At 35.9% G+C, this 21,273-nt stretch overlaps 3 protein-coding genes across 7 annotated transcripts; 2 read left to right on the plus strand and 1 right to left on the minus strand.

Moving 5' to 3' along the window:
* Positions 1-466: 466 nt before the first annotated feature.
* Positions 467-4,985, plus strand: LOC120251263 (probable alpha,alpha-trehalose-phosphate synthase [UDP-forming] 7). Its single transcript, XM_039259819.1, has 3 exons — positions 467-2,565; positions 3,291-3,564; positions 3,857-4,985. The coding sequence occupies exons 1-3, from the start codon at positions 551-553 to the stop codon at positions 4,205-4,207; spliced, it is 2,640 nt and encodes an 879-aa protein (XP_039115753.1). The 5' UTR covers positions 467-550; the 3' UTR covers positions 4,208-4,985.
* Positions 4,986-5,518: 533 nt separating this feature from the next.
* LOC120251226 (ER lumen protein-retaining receptor A-like) lies at positions 5,519-7,977 on the minus strand. The gene is made up of 6 exons (XM_039259762.1): positions 7,783-7,977; positions 7,432-7,697; positions 6,540-6,655; positions 6,018-6,091; positions 5,873-5,936; positions 5,519-5,774 (listed from the first exon to the last, which is right to left on the minus strand). Exons 1-6 carry the CDS (start codon positions 7,871-7,873, stop codon positions 5,738-5,740), a joined length of 648 nt encoding a protein of 215 aa, XP_039115696.1. The 5' UTR covers positions 7,874-7,977; the 3' UTR covers positions 5,519-5,737.
* A 4,253-nt stretch (positions 7,978-12,230) lies between these two features.
* LOC120251504 (protein STICHEL-like 4) lies at positions 12,231-19,568 on the plus strand. Of its 5 annotated transcripts, XM_039260032.1 has the most exons (10): positions 12,231-12,373; positions 12,528-14,912; positions 15,675-15,894; positions 16,152-16,571; positions 17,088-17,319; positions 17,396-17,716; positions 17,797-17,860; positions 18,448-18,533; positions 18,835-19,078; positions 19,195-19,568. In XM_039260032.1, exons 2-9 carry the CDS (start codon positions 13,047-13,049, stop codon positions 18,881-18,883), a joined length of 3,258 nt encoding a protein of 1,085 aa, XP_039115966.1. In that variant the 5' UTR covers positions 12,231-12,373; positions 12,528-13,046; the 3' UTR covers positions 18,884-19,078; positions 19,195-19,568. The 5 variants fall into 5 exon arrangements, with proteins under 5 accessions (XP_039115966.1, XP_039115965.1, XP_039115968.1 ...); XM_039260031.1 differs by having other exon boundaries at positions 12,231-14,912; XM_039260034.1 differs by having other exon boundaries at positions 12,231-14,912; positions 19,212-19,568.
* Positions 19,569-21,273: the final 1,705 nt, after the last annotated feature.

Genomic DNA, 21,273 nt, shown 5'->3' on the forward strand with positions numbered 1-21,273 from the left:
TTGTCAAAAAAATAAAATATAATAATAATAATAATAAATATATATAAGTCCATTCAAATGGTAAAAAAGGTGTCAAAAGTTATTACCAAGCTACCGCACAAGTAAAAAAAATATATATATATATATATATATAAAAAGAGAAAAAAATCAATAAAGTGCCAGCATGGCAGTGGGACCCACAAACAAGAGATGAAGGTCGGTCCAAGTCTCCCACGCGGAGTCTCAGAGGTACCAAAATACAGCTAAACCCAAACCATCTCACTCTCTCTCTCTCTCTCTTTTTTCCCTTCCTGCCCCCCAGCTGGCATCTGCGTGTAGTTCGCTGTCCAACCTTATCCTATTCTATTTCTTTCCTTTTTTTTTTTCTCCCTCTTTTTTTAATATAAATATAAATATATTTATATTTTATTATTTCTCTTTTTTCCATACATATAAAATCCAAAAACCTATCCATTCCCTTCTCTACAAACTCCTCTCTTTCTCTCTCTCTCTCTCTCTCGCGCAAGTCAGAGCACGTTCTCAAAACCCTAACCCTAGATCGCTATCAAAGATGATGTCCAGATCGTACACCAACCTGCTAGATCTCGCCGCCGGGAACTTCTCGGCGCTCAGCGTCGGGGGCGGTGGAACACCACGAGCCAGGCGGCTACCCCGCGTCATGACCGTCCCGGGCATCGTCTCCGAGCTTGACGATGAGGAACGTAGCGTTTCCTCTGATGTCCCTTCTTCGCTTGCACAGGATCGGATCATTATTGTTTCGAACCAGCTGCCTGTGCGCGCCCGCCGCCGGCCGGATGGCCGTGGGTGGTCGTTGTCTTGGGATGAGGAGTCGCTTCTTCTCCAGCTCCGGGATGGGCTTCCTGAAGACATGGAGGTTCTTTATGTCGGTTCTCTCCGCACTGACTCTCCTGTCGACCCCAGTGAACATGATGATCTCTCGCAAACGCTTCTCGATCGGTTCAAGTGCGTGCCTGCGTTCCTCCCTCAGGATCTTCTCGAGAAGTTCTACCATGGGTTTTGCAAGCAGCGCCTATGGCCTCTCTTTCACTACCTGCTGCCTTTCCCCGGGCCGCACCATGGCGGCGCCGGCCGTTTCGATCGGGGGCTGTGGGAAGCGTATGTTCTCGCCAATAAGATCTATGCTCAGAAGGTCATCGAGATCATCAGCCCCGAGGATGACTATGTCTGGGTTCACGATTACCATCTCCTTGCTCTTCCCTCCTTTCTTCGCCGCCGGTTCCTCCGTCTTCGCATGGGGTTCTTCCTCCATTCCCCTTTTCCTTCATCCGAGATCTATCGCACGCTTCCCGTACGGGAAGAGATTCTTCGGTCCCTGTTGAACTGCGATCTCATCGGATTTCACACCTTTGATTATGCTCGGCACTTCCTGTCCTGTTGCTCGCGGATGCTCGGGCTTGAGTATCAGTCTCGGCGGGGGTATATCGGCCTGGAATTCTTCGGCCGCACTGTTGGCATCAAAATCATGCCTGTTGGAGTCCATATGGGACAGCTTGAATCCGCCCTGGGGTTTCCTGATCGTGAGTGGCGGGTTGCTGAGCTAAAGAGGCAATTTGAAGGGAAAACCGTGCTTCTTGGTGTTGATGATACTGATATTTTTAAAGGGATAAATCTGAAATTGTTGGCCTTTGAACAGATGTTGAAGCTGCATCCCAAATGGCAGGGAAGGGCTGTGCTTGTCCAGATTGCTAATCCGGCCCGAGGGAGAGGAAGGGATTTGGATGAGATCCAGGTGGAGATCGAGGATACTTGTAAGAGAATTAATGAGCAATTTGGCAATGATGGTTATAGGCCAGTGGTGTATATTAATCATGACGTGTCTTTCAGTGAAAGGATTGCATACTATACAATTGCAGAGTGTGTGGTTGTGACTGCAGTGAGAGATGGGATGAACCTGATTCCTTATGAGTACATTGTGTGCAGGCAGGGGATATCAGGTTCTGAAGCAAGCCAGGATTCAGGTTCTTCTGTAAAGAAGAGTATGCTGGTGGTGTCGGAGTTTATCGGGTGCTCCCCGTCTTTGAGTGGTGCCATACGAATCAACCCTTGGAACACAGAGTCTACCGCGGAGGCTATGAATGAAGCAATATCTATGTCTGAGGCAGAGAAACAGCTGAGGCATGAGAAACATTATAGATATGTTAGCACACATGATGTAGCTTATTGGTCGAGAAGCTTCATGCAGGACATGGAGAGGACTTGCAAGGATCATTTTAGGAGGAGGTGTTGGGGGATCGGGTTGGGCTTTGGATTCAGAGTGGTGGCTCTTGATCCCAATTTCCGGAAGCTCAATACTGATGTGATAGCTTCAGCATATCAGAAGGCCAAGAGCAGGGCAATATTGTTGGACTATGATGGCACAATGATGCCCCAGACATCTATTAACAAGACCCCCAGTGAGGAGGTTATTTCCATTATCAATAAATTGTGTTCTGATAGTAAGAATATTGTCTTCATTGTCAGTGGGAGAGGAAGGGACAGCTTAGGGAAGTGGTTCTCACCGTGCAAGAAGCTCGGCATTGCAGCAGAGCATGGGTACTTCCTGAGGTATGCTTATCAACTCCATCTATTATGGATTTTATTCTACATTAAAAGTCCAGTATTTGACGTCGCCTACTATTTTCCCACTAATGAATAACTCTGTTCATGAATTGCTATTAATCTATAGAGTTTTGTTAATTTATCTGGAGTTGGATCTTGGCTTCTTGTATTTTCTAGTGCTTAAGATGGGCCCAAGTAATTATTATTACTTTTGATGCTCTCAATCATTACATACTGACAACAGCAGTCCCTTTACCATAAATCTACATGCTTTTTTCCCTTTGAAGATCAGATGCTTTTGCTCATTTGCTGTCTCTTCATCTTTGAATTCCTTGTTAATGCACTATCATCCATGGAAGCGAAATAATTAATTGGAAAGAGGAAATTTTGACTTATCTTTTATATGACAGTTATGTATTAAAGAATGTCTGAAATTTTATTCAAAACAGTGGATGTTAAAAGTATCTATGTTTTGCTAAAATTATTTAGGCTGATCACATATTCTTTCTTGGGTGAAAATCCTTTTCAAAAAAGTATACCTGATTGAGATTTGTACGTTGATATCTATGCCTTTAGCTGCTTTTGTCAATTTTTTTTTCTGTAATCTGCCACACTTTCCCCCTTCCCTTTTTTGCGTCATCAATGGATTTTTATCACATTCCTTAGCTAGAGTTTTTTTATGAAAGTGGAGCATTAAGATGATACCCTCGGTTGCACTTCATCTTTTGCAGGTGGAGTGGGGAGGATGAATGGGAAACTTATGGGCAGACTAATGATTTCGGATGGATACAAATGGCTGAACCAGTGATGAAACTGTATACAGAATCAACTGATGGGTCTTCTATAGAGACTAAAGAAAGTGCACTAGTGTGGCATCATCAGGATGCAGACCCAGACTTTGGTTCCTCTCAAGCTAAAGAGATGCTGGACCACCTGGAGAGTGTGTTGGCTAATGAACCAGTTGTTGTGAAGAGTGGTCAGTTCATTGTGGAAGTTAAGCCACAGGTGTGTGTTCTCTCTTGGTGATTTGTTGTCTTACTTATTTGCCACAACTTGAGTTAAACACTAGCTTCTATTTTATGCTTATGAACTGTTTTGTTTTTTATCTCTCTTTCTATTTATAAGGCACAGCTTCATACGATGAGATTTTTAACTGAGTTTGTTAGGTTCAAATCGAGCATTGATTCTTTATTAAACAGAAGGTCACCTTGGCAACATTTTGTATTCAGTGAATTTCCCTGTGACATCTCTTATGGATGATCAGTATATGATTTAACTTGGCGCTGTGTGTTTGCAGGGAGTTAGCAAAGGTCTAGTTGCTGAGAAGATCTTATCATCTATGTTTGAACATGGGAAACAAGCAGACTTTGTCTTGTGCATCGGTGATGATAGATCTGATGAGGAAATGTTTGAAGGTATTAATGGATTAGTGAATAAGCATTTGGTTGCCCCGAACACATCATTGTTTGCTTGCACAGTTGGACAGAAGCCAAGTAAGGCCAAGTATTATTTAGATGACACATCTGATGTGATAAGCATGCTACAAGGTCTCGCAGAAGCCTCTGAAGAATCATCATCTCCTGTCTTCTCTGACGAATCTGAACTGTCCCCTTCCAGTGAAGTGCAAACTGAAAGACTATATGTTTAAACTTCAATTTTGGTCCCCATATCTACCAAACCCAGGAATCGGAGCCACAGAAAGCAACCTCATAGCATTCGGCGTTGGAAGCACTTAAATGGACTTATGAACTTATAATAGAGGAATGGGGACCCCGTGTTTATATGAATCAGGACCCTTTTTGTCGACGCACTTGTTTGCAAATGCTGGAGCCAAAATTTCTGCCCCTACTCTGGTTCAGACTCAAGAGTTGCAATTTTGGATGTGTTTTAAGTTGTTGGATCCCTCGTTGCTAAAGTTATTCTCACACTGATGATTGCCGGATAATCCTCTGGCTAGCGGTCGATAAAACTAGCGCAGAAGATTGTTATGTTAACCAGCTGAAACAGTACTGATAAATGATATAACCCAGTTTGCCACCCTTTGTAGAAAATCCTATTCCGTATGTCAGTTCATTTTTCTATCATTCCAGTGGGGTAATCTTCTTCATTTCCTTTTGCAGTATTCATTGATTGAATTATCTTTCTTTTCTCCTCTGGTGAAGAAAATGAATGGATATACTGCCCTGCCCCTTCAACCGTGCTAGTTTAGTTTAGTTTTTTTCAAAGGTTGCAAAATGTAATCAGTTATGATTCTTTGAACTGTTGTTGTTTGCTCATTTGGCTGTTGTACCTTTTTTTTTTTTCTGGATTGCTTTTTTCTTTACAGTGAAGAATGATTTCTAATAGAAAAGGGAGGTCAAACCTCTTGTAAGTTATAACAGGCATGGTAATCTATTTTTGTAATAGATTTATTACTATTCCTATGACATCCTTTATGGCATCATCAAGTGCCTTTTTTTTTATAGTAAGTGCTTTTTTTATGAATACTATCAAGAAACGTGGGGGAAAACCAGGATTTGATGGACAAATCCCTAGCAATTGGTACTTTTCCAATGGATGATGATTCATTACTTTTTTGGTTTTTTTTAAAAAAAAAAGGTCAATTGAGTGGTCGTTAAAGAAGCCACCCTCCTACACTCCAAAAAGACGTGGATATCAGATATCCAAAAGCACATATTCCACTTGTGGAATGACATTTTCATTTTCTGACCAGAATATTTTGAGCTAGAATAAATTTGTTATTGTTATCTCATTCTAGTGGATGAAACAAAAAAATTGACCATCATCTACTCACAAAGATTCGATAAAAGCTTAAGATTACTCAAGATAAATACCATTGGTGCTAAAAAATAATTACTCATAAATACCATTTCCAAAGGATTTGTTCTGTGAAACTGCAATCTTAATTACAAGTGAGCTGGTTAATTACAGCAGAAAACTATACCTGCGGTTAGTAGAGTTTGGTGAACAATTAGCTTTTTAATTATCCTACACAGTATGATCAACTTTTGCCCAGTAAATCCTGTGGAGTCCAATACATCTACTTTAAGATCTATTAAAGCAAAAAAACTATTCCGCAGATTTTTAGGGCACATCATATTAGCTTTCATCATGGAATCAACTAAACAAAAAGAATCTTATCGCGTTGTAGCAGCGAGACACATGCATATTATCCATTTCAAGCGGGAAGTTGAAGCTTTGAATTGTTTTTCCAACTGGAAACACAAAACATGTACAAGAGTTAAGACTTGTTTTGATTTTGGATAAACCCTCACCAGAATCAATGCATTGCCAAATAATGTTAGAGCCTTACCTTATGAAGTAGTAGTAGAAGAAATCTGCATATAGAGCCGACTGCACAATACCGGCTATCCATGCTGGAGATTACACAGAATCAGGACAGGACAGGTGAATTTAGTTATAATTTTAACCAAATTTGTATAAGCTAAGAAACTTACAAATCCACCGAGTGTAATTCTTTTCTGTAAAATAACGATAGATCCAATTGAGAATGTAAAACCCCCGATATGCTCTGGAAAATTTTTAGAAAGAGGAAACAATATAGATCAGTGAACGAGTTTTTCTTGTGCTAATAAAGCAAGGTAAATCAAACAGACTCATTTTCTAGAATTCATAGTTCATTGGAATAAAAAAGAACTAACAAACTACAGTCAATTTTACAGAACATTCTCTGTCCAATATAGTAAAATTATCCGCACGCTATTATAAAAGGAAAGTCAATTCAAAATACATGTGGTATCCCCAATTATATGAACTACACCGTAGAAAATGAACTCCATTCAGATATAAATAAGTGAGAGGAGTCACATTTACTATCCTGAAATGAAGAAACCTAACAAGAAAAAAAAAGCATTCATACCACAAGTGCACAGTTTTGACACACACACACACACACACACATATAATTGATAGTAAGGAAGATATAGATGCACTAAAAGCATGTAAGTTAGAAACAATACCCAAGAAATAAAACATATTGTCCTGTTAAATTGTCCACATTTCCACTTCTCTGTAGTAAAACCAATTGGGGAAGAATTGCAACAGCTTCCAAGTATATGGAAAATGCCCAAAGCACCTGCCAACAGGATGATTAGTGCGCTGTGAAGCAGAAAAAAAAATTCTTCAAATGTTAATATACCAAATGAAACTGTGTATTTGAAAAACTTAGTAACAGTAGTTACAGAAGCCACATCGAAGAACCAATTCAAAGTGCTCAGAAGCTTTCACAAATTAACCACAAGCATTCCAAGTATAAAACTAAAATGGAAGATGCTTCCTATTATAGGTCTCATCTTAAAGCGACCCATATATATAAATATGATAGCCCCCTCATAATCATTTCCAAGAGGAGCCTATTAGAATTTTTGTCATTTATATATATTCTTATCCCAAAACAAAACAAGACAGGAAGTTCTGAAACTCATATGCCTCGGTGACATAGTCTATCTTATAATAAGATTTATACAACTCTTCTCGTCGTCATAAGTGAAATTGTTTATGTATATAAATATCTATAGATACTGAATGTGGAACACATTCATTATTGTTCTCTAATTATCCTATTCCACACTCTGTGTAACCTATCTGCATCCAGCAAGATATCTGTCAGGTGCTGACTCTTAACACATTCTCCTTCATCTCTATCTCATTCTTTCAAATGCCACAGAAAATAAAAATCACAATCATCTCCAGACTCCTACATTGAACTAGTTATTCAAGTTTCTGACTTTCTTTCTATTCTCCATAGCTTCTTTCCAAGCATTAAATCTAGTCTAGAAACAGAATACATGTAATAAAAACCACAGGATCATATAAACAAAGCTAGAAACCACAAGGACCAAATCAAATTACCTCTTTGATGGTGAACTTATCATGGAAAATGAGCGCAAGGACAAAGCTCACTGCAACAAGGAAGTAATGCCGGAATGTATCCTGATCTTTATCGTAGCTCCTCCGAACCAGTGGATGCCTTCGCATGCACCAAACGATAGCAACAGAGCTGGTTATGAACACCACTTTCATCACGCTATTGTACAGCGAGATGAAATCCGTGAACAAATCCAAATACCTCGCCACAAACACCATCACGTAAAGCTCCTGCGTCTTCAACGAAATCCCTAGAATCCCTCAAAAAAGTCAGAATTTTAAAAAAATTCCCCCCCAAAAAAAAAAAAAAAGGATTGAACAGCAATCCAACAATACCGGAACATGATTTCGTGGCGTAGATTTTGAGAAGGAGGATGAGGACGCTAATTAGGTGGGTGGTGTCGCCGGCAAGGCGAAAGATGTTCATGGTGCCGGATCGCAAGGAACCCTAGAAATTTGGGGATTCGACCGAGAGGAACTGGAGAGAGAGAGAGAGAGAGAGAACGGGCGGGAGGGTGAGTGTCGTGAATCACGGAATTGGAGGGACAGCCGGTGAGTGTTTGACGTGCCACGTGGCCGATCAAATCACAACAGGAACTAGCCTCTAACGGGTACGGATTCACGGTTAGCGGATTCGGGCAAACGGATTGGGAGCCCGATTTCTTTTCTTTTATTTTATTTTTAATGGGATTAACCTTAAGTTTGTTAAACAGAAAATATAAAAAAATTAGTACAGACAAAGTTATAGATGTAACAAGGTATAGACATACGATATAAAATAAGAATTAAGAACAATAAATCAATTTAGTGGTGAACAGACTTAAACTCTGCACAAATAAATAAAATTAGAAAAAAAAGCAAAGACTCAAAACGACTAGGCATCAGCAATCCATCAATCCATAGTATTTGTTGTGTCAAATTTGAACATCATGCCATTACAATTATGTTTTTGGGACTAAAAAACTCTAAGCTACATTTTACAATGTTGATTGAATCTTTTAATGCGTTTTACTTTTGGTGGCACTGTAGAGAACCATCGACAGAAACCCAAAAGTTGTAGGATCAGTGGTTGGAGTTTCGTGCTCCTGCTGATATTTGGCCTCACCTTTTCCAGTCTTCAAGGGATAAGGAGAGTACTGTGAGGGATCTGCTCGATAGGGTAGCGGTGCTTCCATTGGGTGCTTTCCCAATGGAACATAACTTGATTGTTAATTTCCGGCTTCAAGATTTTGCTAATGAAGATGTTAGGCGGTGGAGACTTTCTTCAAATGGGGTCTTCACTGTTAAATTTTTTTACCACTTTTTGAATGATGGTGGGCTCAGTTGCAAGTGGACTCCTGTCATCCTAAAGGGTTGTTGTCCCAAAAAGATTAATTTTTTTAATTAGTTAGCATGGGATAACAAGATTCTCACTTTGCAGAACCTTGCAGTGCGTAGGTGCAATTTTCTGCAGAGCATCACCTGTGTGATGTGTAACGCTGATGTAGAAACCTCGGATCACCTTCTCACCCGTTGTGAGGTGGCTACACATATTTGGAATTACTTTGGTCAACTCTTTGGGGCCCGACGTAATCCATACTCCTTGAGGGACTTGTGGGGAAATTGGCGTAAAATTCTTAGGAAATCCCTTACCCCTTTTTGAGATTTGCTTCTACGAGCTATTACTTGGAATATTTGGATTGAGAGAAATGCGCACATCTTCAATTTTGCATGCTCTTCGCTTCCTTCCATTATTATTAAAATTATTCATATCCCCCACTTCTGGTGGGGTTGACTTATTGGCCATCCATGTTGGTGCCCTTTTTGTATTTTTTTTAATGAATGTGGTTTATCCACTTTTTCTATAAAAAAAAAAAACCCAAAAGTTACACATTGATACAGCTCCGCCAAAAATTTTGGATTTTTTTTTTTTCACTTAGGATCATTCTAAGCTTGGAGCTTTTGGAGTTCATATAATTTTAGTTTTTAGATGATATTGCTCATATATGATATGAGTTTTGTTTGTCTAATATAAGAGAAAATTCAATCCTTTTAACTCTGTGGATAATACTTTTTTTTAAAGAAAAATAGATCTAAAATATATTAAATATGATAAAAATAAATACAATGATAAAATTATAGAGAATAAGGATACCAACTTCACCTTAGAAAAATAGCAACTTTTTGCTAAGTGAAAGAGTGGAAGATTGAAAAATCAACTCTTTCTCACAATATTAGTTGAGGTGAGTAGTATATTTATTTTATATAAATAAAAAATAAAAGCAAAAAAGTTGTGATCAACCAAAATAACAAAATTACGATACAACTTAGCCACACACTGCGGTAATTATATGTCTTTATTATAAAGAAAAGAAGATAAATTTATTTAAAGTAAGAATTTTGAAAAAAAAAAACATAAATAGAGGTTTTAGTTTCAGCTCATAATATCTAAGGGTGTAAATGATAGGGGTGAGCATTATTCGGAAAAACTGAATCCCAAACCCAAACCAAACCAAACCAAATAAGAAGTTTGGTTCGGTTATTGAATTTTTCTGGTTTGATTTGGTAATAATTATATTGATAATTTGCTATTCGGTTCAATTCTTTTTTTTTTTGTAAAAAAATTTTGTTTAATTGAAACCGAATCGAATTATGTGATATATGATGAATTAAAAAAAATTATGAATTAATAGTTCAATTAATTGCCCTACAAATTATTAAATTTTTTTTATAATTTCAGTTAAATAACAAATTTCGGTTAATAATCTAAATGACTCAAAAAATTTTGGTTTGGTTAATTTCGGTTTTTACCTTTATTTGGTTCGGTTCTCATTTTTGAACATATTTTGGTTCGGTTAACCAACAATTCGGTTCGGTTCGGTTCGGTTCGGTACCGATGCTCTCCCCTAGTAAATGATACACCACTACTCACAACCACCACAATTTAACAAAAAGTTAAACTCAACTTAATCATAGTCAAGTTGAGCTTAAATTTGAGTATTTCTAGTATTGAGTGAGATGAGTTTGAGTATTTTAATATTTGACTCAAATCTAATCGAGTAGTTATATATATAATTTTATTTTGAAATTAAATTTTATCCCTATAAAATTAAAACCTAAAAATCTATTTTTTTTTTCAAAAATAGTTAAATGACATGTAATTGTAAATTTTGATTTGAGCTTCAGTTGAGTTTGAGCATAAAAATATTTATAGTCAAATCTAATTTATTAGCTTGTATTGAGCTTAATTAAGTAAGCTAAAATAACTCGATTTATGTATTAATTGAGTTCAAGCTAAAAATTAAAACTTAATAAAATTCAAGCTGAGCTTGAGTGATAAATTTTCAGCCAAACTTGAGCTTGATCTTGTTCTTGATCAATTACCTTATTAATAACATTTGTATAAGATCATACTATTGCCATTCTAACAAAGAGAAAGTACAAACATCCTATGCTTATGATGATGCCAGCCTGAGACAGTTGCAAATTATTAAAATATGTATAAAAAGGAAAGAAAATTACTGTTGAATTAGATAATTATAATTAAATGGATATTTTAATATTTTTTATTTTTTAATTTGAAACTCTGGAAGATAGCCCGTAAGAAGATAGAGTATAGGGGTATTCTTTCCCTCACAAAATAATAAATAATTGGTACAAAAGATTCCATCCAAGAAGTAAAATAAGTTGGAGAAGACAAACGAAAGGCACAAAAATAAATAACAATAATAACTAAAATCATGTATCTAATCTTTGCATATCACATCATGGTGTCATATCAAAATATACTTGGTCTCCCACTTTCATTGGAAACATATTTTAAATTTACCTCATTAATTCATAAATTAACTTTTTAAATACATTGTTAATTCAGCAGATTCATACATTAAAAAAAAAAAATTTAAAACTAGAGTTCAAACGCATAACAAACATTAAAGATTATTAAAAGAGTTAGGAGAACATTGCAAGTACACACATGTCACTTGACCCAACAAACAGGTGACAGCCTATTAATGATAACGGTCCCCATCCTCAAATGAGACCCAAATTATAGTCATTACTTCATTAAAAGAAGGGTTTAATAGATAATCACTTTGTTTAGTGTGACTCGAGAACAACTGATTTAATTAATAGGATGCATGCACTTAAAAGTCCAAACTTGGGACTTGTAGTATTTCATTTGGACATATTGAAACTATAACCAAACTAACGTGCTATCCTCATGCCAATGTTCTAATAATATTCACAAATTATAAATATTTAATATTTTTATTTTTATATATATATATATATATATATATATATATATATATATAATCAAAATAACACATCTCACGTGTTTAGATTAGTCTTGTCAAATCTTGTAAAGCAGTGGTCCTCATGTTATGGTTCCATATCTAATTTATTATATTATTTTTTAAGAAAATAAAGATTAGAAATTTAGCAATGAATGTCCAAGTATGGTCGGTTGCGTTCACTATAATCATCATAAAAATAAAAAAAACTTTATATGAAATTAAATAAATTTTTATTCGAGAATCATGATGTTTTCAACCGCTTCAAGAAAAAAAGGAAAGAAAGAACCGTGAGATGTTCACAGGAACTTGACGCTTTGCTTGCTTTAAGATTTTCTGAATTTTTTTAATTAAATTAAAATACTTATATAAAATAAAAAAGTCTACATAAATATTTATTTATTTTTTTAAATATATAAATATTTAAAAGAAAATTGGTTTTTTTTTTTAAATTAAAAAAAAGGGTTATATAAAGTGGGAAGGCCATGGTCCACTTTGGAAGCGAAAGCACCGCTCACTGTAGTACACTAGTGCTGTCACATGCCTTCTTCTCGTCTGCTCTATTCTCCAGTTCCTCTCAAGCCTTCTCACCAGATCGGAGAAACCGAGATCTACTCTGAGAGTCTTCATTGGAATCGTCGTCGTTGATTCAGGTTTGTTCTTCTTCCAAGTCCATATAAAAGCGCTACTTTTCTTTTTGCTTTATTGTAGTATTGGTTGTTGTAATTATTGTTGTTGTTGGTGGTGGTGGTGGCGGTGTTGATTTGCCATGTTCTGAAGGAAAGTTTGTATTTTGTTTCGTCTCAGACTTGTTTAGAAGTATTTGGGATTTGAGGTAGAGTACCTGAAAACGGTGTTTCATTCATGTGAGCTGGTGTTTTGTGAGGAGGAGGTGGAGGAGGAGATTGTTTGAAATGAATGTTTGAGTGAGTTTTTCATTTTGGTGTTCTTTTTAGAAGCACAATATGTTTTGGAAACTAGGAAAAAGGAGTTATTTTTAGTTCTCTTTTGTGAGTTCTTATATGGTTGTTATGATTGTTCTGCTGCCCTTGATGGTATATTGGTATCCCTTTATTGTTTAGAGAGGTTAATACTTACTCTCTTCAAAGTTGGATTTTTTTTTAGTGTGTATCATCATGGTGGTGCTTTGAATCACACTTGTTCTGGTCTTTGCGCATTGTTCCTGTGGAATGAGATGCATAGCTTGACCTAGCATTGTTGTAATCAAGGATAAAGAATGTGTCTTTTGGTATGGAAGACACTGTCAATCCCTTTTTATGGTGATTCTATGCTGTTTTCTGGCCAAAATTTGATCAGAAACTGATCATGACCAGAGCAGTCCACGGTGATACCGTTGAGGATGAAAATAGTGCCATAGGTATTCATCTCCGTAGTCATGCTCATTTAACCAACTGCATCCACATGCATTGTCATAGCCCAATTGCGGGCGAGAGGTCCCTTGTGAAGGACCTTATTGCTCTCCAGAGGTCAAGGTCCCTAAGGGATCCTTCCACTCATCCTCTGTCACGATCCTCGCCTCCCACAGTTGGCACCTCAAATAAGAAGCATAGGAAAATTGGTGGAGTGGAGAGTGAGAGAGTTGCCACATCAAAGGTTGCTGCTGCTGAAGCTCTCAGCGAATACCAGAACGACAGGATTGGAGTTAAGGATGCTGAATCAAGCATTGGAGTAGAAGCAAGCAGAAAGAAGTACAAGAGCCATAGAGGTTTGTTACCTCAGAAAGTAGACACAAGGAGAAGAAAGATCCGTCACACAAACACTGGTGAGCAAAATGGTCAGGCAGCGCATGGAACCAGGAAGTTTTCCCACATTTATCATCATAGATTACATAATGGAAAAGAGAATCCGTATGATGTCGCAGAAACAAGTGGTCTTGGCCATTACGATGAACCGGACTTCAGGACAAAGTCCAAGTTTCGGCGTGGAAAGAGTGTTCAAAGTTCAATTAATTCAAGAGGTGCCAAAGGTAGAATTGACATGCTTTCTGCTTCTAACTCAATGGCTAGAGCTTCCAAGCATCAGGAAGTTTGTGTAGGTCATGAAGGTGGAGAGATTACTGAGGGGGAGGTTTCTTTAAATCCAAGAAATGGATGTGGAATTCCTTTGAACTGGTCTAGAATCCATAGTAAAGGTAAAACATTTCTGGATATTGCAGGGAGGAGTTTGTCCTGTGGTCTTTCTGATTCAAAGCTTAGAAAAGCCAAAGATACTGTTCCACAAGTCCAAAGAAGAAAAACAAATGCACCATTGATGTTTCCTTCTTCGAGTTCATCTGTAAATTCAGACTCTGACTCATTGCCATTACTTATTGAGCCCTCAGAATCTCATGAAAGTGCTGGAAGTTCTTTTCTAACTGGGGGTTCCTCAGCAGAACAAATTTCAAAGCAAGAGCAAGACTCTGAGTTTGCATCTGAAGCAAGATCAGGAAGTCCGCGTGTTTGTAGAAGATGCCACTCTGGCAACCATCAGAGCTTCACACAGAAATATGCACCAAAGACATTCAAGGATGTTGTGGGACAGAACTTGGTTGTGCAGGCTCTTTCAAATGCTATTTTAAGACGGAAAGTTGGTTTTATGTATATTTTTTATGGGCCGCATGGAACAGGGAAAACCTCTTGTGCACATGTTTTTGCTAAAGCTCTGATTTGTCGATCAATGGAACACCCAAAGCCTTGTGATTCTTGTAGCTCCTGCATTTCTTACAATCTTGGAAAAACTAAAAATGTGCTGGAAGTTAGACCAATTGGTGGCCTTGATTTCAAGAGTATTATGGATGCTTTGTACAACAGTGCATATATATCTGCATCTCACTATAAAGTTCTTATAATTGACGACAGTGATACTTTGCTTCCTGATTCCTGGTGTACAATATCCAGAGTCATTGCTCGAGCACCCCAGAGTGCAGTTTTTATCTTTGTTTGTTCAGAGCTTGATCATTTGCCTCATTCAATCGTTTCCCAGTGCCAGAAATTCTTTTTTCCAAAGCTGAAGGAGTCCTCTATCATCCCTGCTCTGCAGTTTATATCAAACAGTGAAGGCCTAGAAATTGACACTGACGCGTTGAAACTTATAGCATCACGAGCAGATGGATCCTTAAGAGATGCTGTGATGACTCTTGATCAATTGAGTTTGCTTGGACAGAGAGTTTCACTACCAGTGGTTCAGGAACTTGTAAGCTATTTTCGTTCCCTTTTACATTTTTTTTCTCTAAATGCTTATTTAAGTTTTATAGGCAGCATTAAATATTCTAAATCTTGGAATTTCTTATCCTGTAATCACTTAACAGTTGCTATGGCCAAATCTAGATAGGGCTGAATTATGATTTAGTAAATGGATCTGTAATCAATTCACATGGACTTTGGAACTTGAATACTTGGGATTATGCTTCATGAAATATTTGATGAACTCTATCTAGTAATATTCAAAGTGCTCGTTAAAATTCTTTTTTCTTAAGTCTTTAATTGTATTAATTTTTAAGCATGAATTCTGGCCCTGATCATTTGAGCTTACAAGTTCTCTCATTCTCTAAATTGCCAATTCATCTTCAGTGGTGACCATAAATTTATTTATTTTTATTCTTGTTTTACTGTATAACTCCTAACTCCTAATTGTCTGAGAAGACTTTGCATTATCACCTAAACTATGTGAAGTTGTGAACTCTTGAATCACATTGTTTGTATGTTGTTATCTTGGTTACCTTTAATTGTTGAGGCATCTAAAACTGTTGCCTTTAACTGACATATGATGTTAATATCGATGTCATGATATCTTTAAATAACAATCTCATTGTAGTAGGACTTTGCTGTGGCAGTTTTCTATTGTTATGAGAGTGAAGTTACCTTCTTTAAATAGTAATTGGATTCTGACCTCAAAATACTTTGTTTCAAGCTTCGTGCTCCTTGTAATTTCTGATGTTATCTACACCTTTCTCAGGTTGGTTTGGTATCTGATGATAAACTCGTGGATCTGCTTGATTTGGCTTTATCTGCAGACACTTCAAATACCATAAAGAGTGTTAGAGATGCTGTGGAAAGTGGAGTTGATCCCCTAGAGCTAATGTCGCAGCTTGCAGCCACAGTCACTGATATTCTTGCTGGTGGGAGTGTTTTCAATCCAGAAAGACCACAAAGAAAGTTTTTCTGTTGTCCTACTTGTAAGTCTAAAATTCAAATACTATTTTGTTCAAGATTAGTTTTAAAACATAAAATACAACTAGTGGTGAAATGTGCATATCTACTCTGCCAAATTTGACAAAACTCAAAGCGTTCTGTATATTACAGGCCATGTGTATCTTGCTTATACTGGCCAACTCCTCTATTCTGCCTTTTTGATCATTACTGATATCAGATCTTTCTGACTATGCTTTTTTTGTAAAAATATGAATACTTTTCTCCATCTTCTTGTATTTAGCATCAAAAGAAGACATGGCAAAGTTGCGTCAAGCTCTGAAAATACTTTCTGAAGCTGAAAAACAGATGAGGGCTTCAAATGACAAGATAACATGGCTTACAGCTGCATTGCTCCAACTTGCTCCAAATCAACAGTATATGCTCCATGATTCTGTTTTAAATAAAAGTGCTGATCACAAAGCAACCATTTCCCATGAGCAACGTATGCCTGTGGTTTCTAACAGCAAGCTGGGTGGACTAGCTGGTTGTCAAGGAACCCAAACAATCAGTAACAAAAATAATATTAGTGGACTTGCTTCAAAGGCACACAATGATAATGGCAAGTTATGGTGGTCTGTGGTTGAGAATCTTCAACGAGAGAAATTAAAGCAATTTATGCATGAAGAAGGAAAGCTGGTCTCAATTAGTTCAGATACTCCTGGTAAGGTCTCCTGTATCTGTAAGACTCTTGGCAACTGGCAGTTCTGATAACACATTAAGTTCTAGCCATATACTTTATATGATTCTATTATTATTTTCCTCTAAATTCAGTAACATGTTAATTTGTTGTGGTTTACATACAAAGTCATATCTTTTATTTGAAGACTAGTCTGGCATTTGGGAAGGTTGGATATCTCAAATATAAGACAATTCTCATTGAAATTTTATTTTGGAAGCTGTGAAGGAAGAACACAACTTGTAGTTTCACCCTAAATTTTCTCTTTTGTTGCTTTCTTAATTCTTCTTAAGGAACTAATTGTGCAGCCATTTATAGGGAGAAATTACTCTGCAAAAATTAACTTCACTATAATTTCTTCATGGAATTTAAAGCGCTTGAATAAGATACAAATTTTACTCCTCTTTACTTCTGATGTTTGAAGTGTAAGTTTGAGGAGTGCTTTTTTCTGCTTCTATTTATAATTTGAGTGATTGATGTCAGCCTTATTTTTCTTTCCAGTTCCTATTGTGAAATTAGCATTCAGCTCACAGGCAAAGAAATTGAAAGCTGAAAAGTATAGGGGAGAAATTATGCGAGCATTTGAGGCAGTTATTTATTCTGCAATAATACTTGAAATCTGTTGTGAATTGAAGAACATAGACCGAGATATTCAAGGTCCATCTACTCTATCTTTTTCTGGATATGGATCTGCTCGGATAAAACTTAAACAAAAGACTGCCACCAATCAAAGGTCATTGTATGCTTTTATTCCCCCTGAAAATTGCACATGGTAATGTTGCTGAAGGATTTTGCTCTCTTCATTGTAGGTTGTCGCTCTCTGATCATCATGATATTGGAAGAAACGAGATTACAGAAATAGTACCTTCTCCTGAGGATCATGAAGACACTGACCAAAGAAACAATGCAACCATGCTACAAGATAAAGGATGGCAAAGTGTACTTGGTGAAGCTACTTCTTCACAGCTCCATAGAAGGGAGATAGGCAAACCACATCAGACACGAAGCTTAGTAAGAGGAAAAGTATCTCTTGCTCAAATCATTCAGCAGTCAAAAGGAAGCATAAGGCAAAATGGATGGTCTAGATACAAACCCATCTCAATTGCTGAAAAGCTTGAATTAGAGAACTTGTATGTGTCTGTTGTTTTTACCAAAAAAAAAAAAAAAATTCCTCATTTACGTTATTTATTTAGTTTTAAAAACTTTTCAGGAGTCTGGAACCAAGAACAAGAAGTATATGTTGCTGGAGATCCTCTAAAACCACTCGCGGAAAGGTATGGCATTATATTTTTCATGTTAATCTCATAAACAGAAATCTTCCTCATAAGCTGCTTAATGTTTCAACTTTTGGCAAAACTTACTTCAAAACTCATGCTCTAGCTTGTAAAGGCCTTCCTGATCAAACCAAACTTATCTTTGCCCAATTTATGCCTTAGTATTACCAGTTCATGGTGTTGAAAAGAACACCATAAAAACCTCTAACTTTACTCTCTCCCAGCGATTCAAGTATTTTTAAGTGAAATAAAATATAAATGAATTTTTACTACAATTCTAGCATTGGTAGCCTGGGCAAGAAATCCTTTTCTATTTTTTCAAACTTTACTTGCATATAAAATCTGTCTTTGTGTTCTTGGTGATTTGAACTTTTTATGTAGAAGAGTACTTATTTCTTCTGGCCAAAGACAAGAATGGTTCATAAGCAACAACTATAAAGCACAGATACTTGCTGATATGAGTTTCCCTTATGGCATTCATACTATATTAAAAACTAGAGTGATGGATTTTTATCAAATTCAAGGCTGTAAAATTATCATATTTTATGTTTTATGTTTTGCTTCACTTTAAGAACTTCATTTAACAGATTCCCCGCTTGAGAATGAGGAGGAAGTCAAATTCTTTCTTGAAAGTTGCCTTGTTCAAAAGATGTCTATGTGCTAGATCTCCGAGGTTCGTTCTATCTTGACAATGACTTTAATAGAAATGGAGAAATTTCATCTTGACCTTGCACCTTTCTTACTAGTCAAATCATGCAAACTATAATCTTTTACCATGAAATTTGAACAAGGAAGTCATAAGATCAATTTATATTAAAATAATTATAACTAATAGTGTGTGAAGAAGCAACAAGAATTGGGAGAAACACTACTGAATTCAAATAAATTAAGACAAATCCATTGTCCCTGAAATAGTAGTACATTGGATTAAGTTGTCCATTTTTGAGTCACTTTGAAGAATTTTTCAACTGCAGGACAGGTCGAAAAGAGAACGCCGGCTTTGAAGCATCGTTTGAGTTGTAGACATATGGATGCCAGATGAGAGCAGTTGATTTATTTAGTTCATTCGTTATTATATTTGATCATTGTTTAACTTGGGCAGTGTGTGAGAGGGTTTAATCAATCTAGAACCATGACTTTTCGTCGGTCTCATTGATCAGCATGCATTAGAGGAAGCAGCCACTATTTCCACGTACACCAAGATGGACACATCCGATGGTATGCATACCTAAACAATTGTCTTCTTTGCTTATTATATGCTGTTCTTCCTTTGAATGGATTCATTGTTATTCAACTGCTGATTTTTCAATCTTTTGGTTGATTTTTAATTCAAGTAAACCTCAATTGATAGAGACAGCCAAAACTGCATACTATGTGACATACTGGAGAAATACGAGAAGACCGAGAAAACTCTTCGTTCGTATGTCTAAATGATTTTTGGACTTGGAATTGACTTACTGGAGTATGGAAGATTCAAATATGTTGTGTTTTGGTATCTGGAGCTTACAAAGGATGAATAAGAAGGTAGACAGAAATAGGAGGATGATCACATTTGTATACCTTTGATTTGCATTCATTGTAATGGTTACTTGTCTGAATGTAAATACTGAACCTAATTGTGGATATGTTGCTGTGCTGTGTAAAACTTGAGCAAATTGTTAGGTGTATATAAGCCAACATAGATTTATTTGTTACATTTGAAAATTCATGATTTGAGTGTCAAATTTGTAAATATAACCGACTCATTGGTATCGGATCATTTGTGTAAAATTCTTATTTCAAAGAGGTCTCGAAATTAAAACTTATGTAAGGTGAGTAAGATGTTGTTGAGTTTGTAAGTGTGTTTTACATTTGTTTTTGTCTTTGATTTAAACTTTAAATGGAGGTGTTTGTCACCTAATGTCAAATATATATATATATATATATATATAAATAAAGAATTCAATATATATATAAATAGAGAATTCAACATAATCCGATATTTAGTGATATAAAGACTTGGTATCTCATGCAAAGGTTATTTTATTTCCCTTGAAGTTCAAAGAGTTTGAATATGTAACTTATTCATATTTAAAAAAATAAATAAATAGTTTAGAAAATGATAAAATTTGTTTTTTTTAAAAAAAGTAAAAAAAAAAAAATCATAAAGTGCAACATCATCTTCACATCGAATAAATCGATAGCTTTAAAGGCAATGGTAGGCTCCATAGTTTCCATAGTTATCTACTTATCAAGCTCAATTAGGCTCCTACCATCCATTTTATTGTTTATATATAATTTATATATATATAAAGTTCTCTGGCGACTTGTATCCATTTTGTTTTTCATGATTCCACCCAAACCTTATTCTAAATTATCTGTATTTAAATATTTCATAAATTTGAATATCATGAAACACGCATAATAAAGAAAACACAACTTCCAAATTGAAATTGACAAATGAATCTTGAAATAATAAGATAAAAAATTAATGGTGTGTTTGGATTGAGGTTTTAGGAAAAAAAAAATAAAGTAAATAGGGGGATTAAGAAGGTTAAGGTAAATTTTTTCTTTATTTGAATATATTTTTTTTAAATTAATGAAAGAACAGAATTGATAAATTGACTCTCGGAAACTTCCACAAACTTTTATAAAAAATTATATAATATTTTTAAAATTTTAAATTAAATATAAAATTTTACTTTACAATAGTATAACCGGTAAATCATATTACTGATATATTTTTTACTTTATATCCTCTTCTTCAAGTAATTTTTTTTTCATTATTGAAATTTGATTATCTAAACAAAGATCCAAATTTTTATATCTTTACTTTTTTTTTCATTTATTTTGAATAAATGAGTACTAAGGTGCACCGGTAATTTTAGAATAGAGGACGAAAGATAATCTTCACACAAAACTCAACATGAGACTTTGAACATGAATTATAATTTGAAAAAGTCCAAATTCAAAATCTCTAAAATACAATCATGAGCAATTACCTGTATCCAAACAATACGTAAAACTGCTCTTGTCATCATAAACGGCCGTTGAGTCCACGTAACTCCATTACCCAAAAATTAAAAAAAGAAAATCATTTGAAAAAAATCAGAAAACCATAATAATAAACTACTCATCAGCAAATTTAAAAATAAACAAACAAACAACAAATAAATAAGGGTAAAAGAAGAGGTAGTTAAGTTAAGACGGCACGGCAGCGTGTCCCCATTCCCTCTAGATCACTCAAAATTATAAGAATTACAACCCCTATAACCTATAGCTTTGACGATCACGCCTTCCGTCCCGCTCTCTTCATTACTCCACCTTTCTTTTTGTCGTCTTCCCAAGTCGCCGAACTCGTTGACTTTTCTCAACGTGTCCACATCCCCAAAAACATTTTTCCCCTACTTTTCCTTTCCCACCCACTCCCTAAT

The sequence above is a fragment of the Dioscorea cayenensis genome, chromosome 20 (genome assembly GCF_009730915.1).
Source record: "Dioscorea cayenensis subsp. rotundata cultivar TDr96_F1 chromosome 20, TDr96_F1_v2_PseudoChromosome.rev07_lg8_w22 25.fasta, whole genome shotgun sequence".
NCBI lineage: Eukaryota > Viridiplantae > Streptophyta > Magnoliopsida > Dioscoreales > Dioscoreaceae > Dioscorea > Dioscorea cayenensis.

Excerpts from the sequence above, each read along its gene's own strand:
- LOC120251263 (XM_039259819.1), top strand. The coding sequence starts at position 551 with ATGATGTCCAGATCGTACACCAACCTGCTAGATCTCGCCGCCGGGAAC. Across the intron at positions 2,566-3,290 it reads GAGCATGGGTACTTCCTGAG|GTGGAGTGGGGAGGATGAAT; the intron begins GTATGCTTATCA and ends CATCTTTTGCAG. Across the intron at positions 3,565-3,856 it reads TTGTGGAAGTTAAGCCACAG|GGAGTTAGCAAAGGTCTAGT; the intron begins GTGTGTGTTCTC and ends GTGTGTTTGCAG.
- LOC120251504 (XM_039260031.1), top strand. The coding sequence starts at position 13,047 with ATGACCAGAGCAGTCCACGGTGATACCGTTGAGGATGAAAATAGTGCC. Across the intron at positions 17,320-17,395 it reads AAGACTGCCACCAATCAAAG|GTTGTCGCTCTCTGATCATC; the intron begins GTCATTGTATGC and ends TCTTCATTGTAG. Across the intron at positions 17,861-18,447 it reads CTAAAACCACTCGCGGAAAG|ATTCCCCGCTTGAGAATGAG; the intron begins GTATGGCATTAT and ends TTCATTTAACAG.
- LOC120251226 (XM_039259762.1), bottom strand. The coding sequence starts at position 7,873 with ATGAACATCTTTCGCCTTGCCGGCGACACCACCCACCTAATTAGCGTC. Across the intron at positions 7,698-7,782 it reads CGCCACGAAATCATGTTCCG|GGATTTCGTTGAAGACGCAG; the intron begins GTATTGTTGGAT and ends GAGGGATTCTAG. Across the intron at positions 5,775-5,872 it reads TTCTACTACTACTTCATAAG|TTGGAAAAACAATTCAAAGC; the intron begins GTAAGGCTCTAA and ends TTGTGTTTCCAG.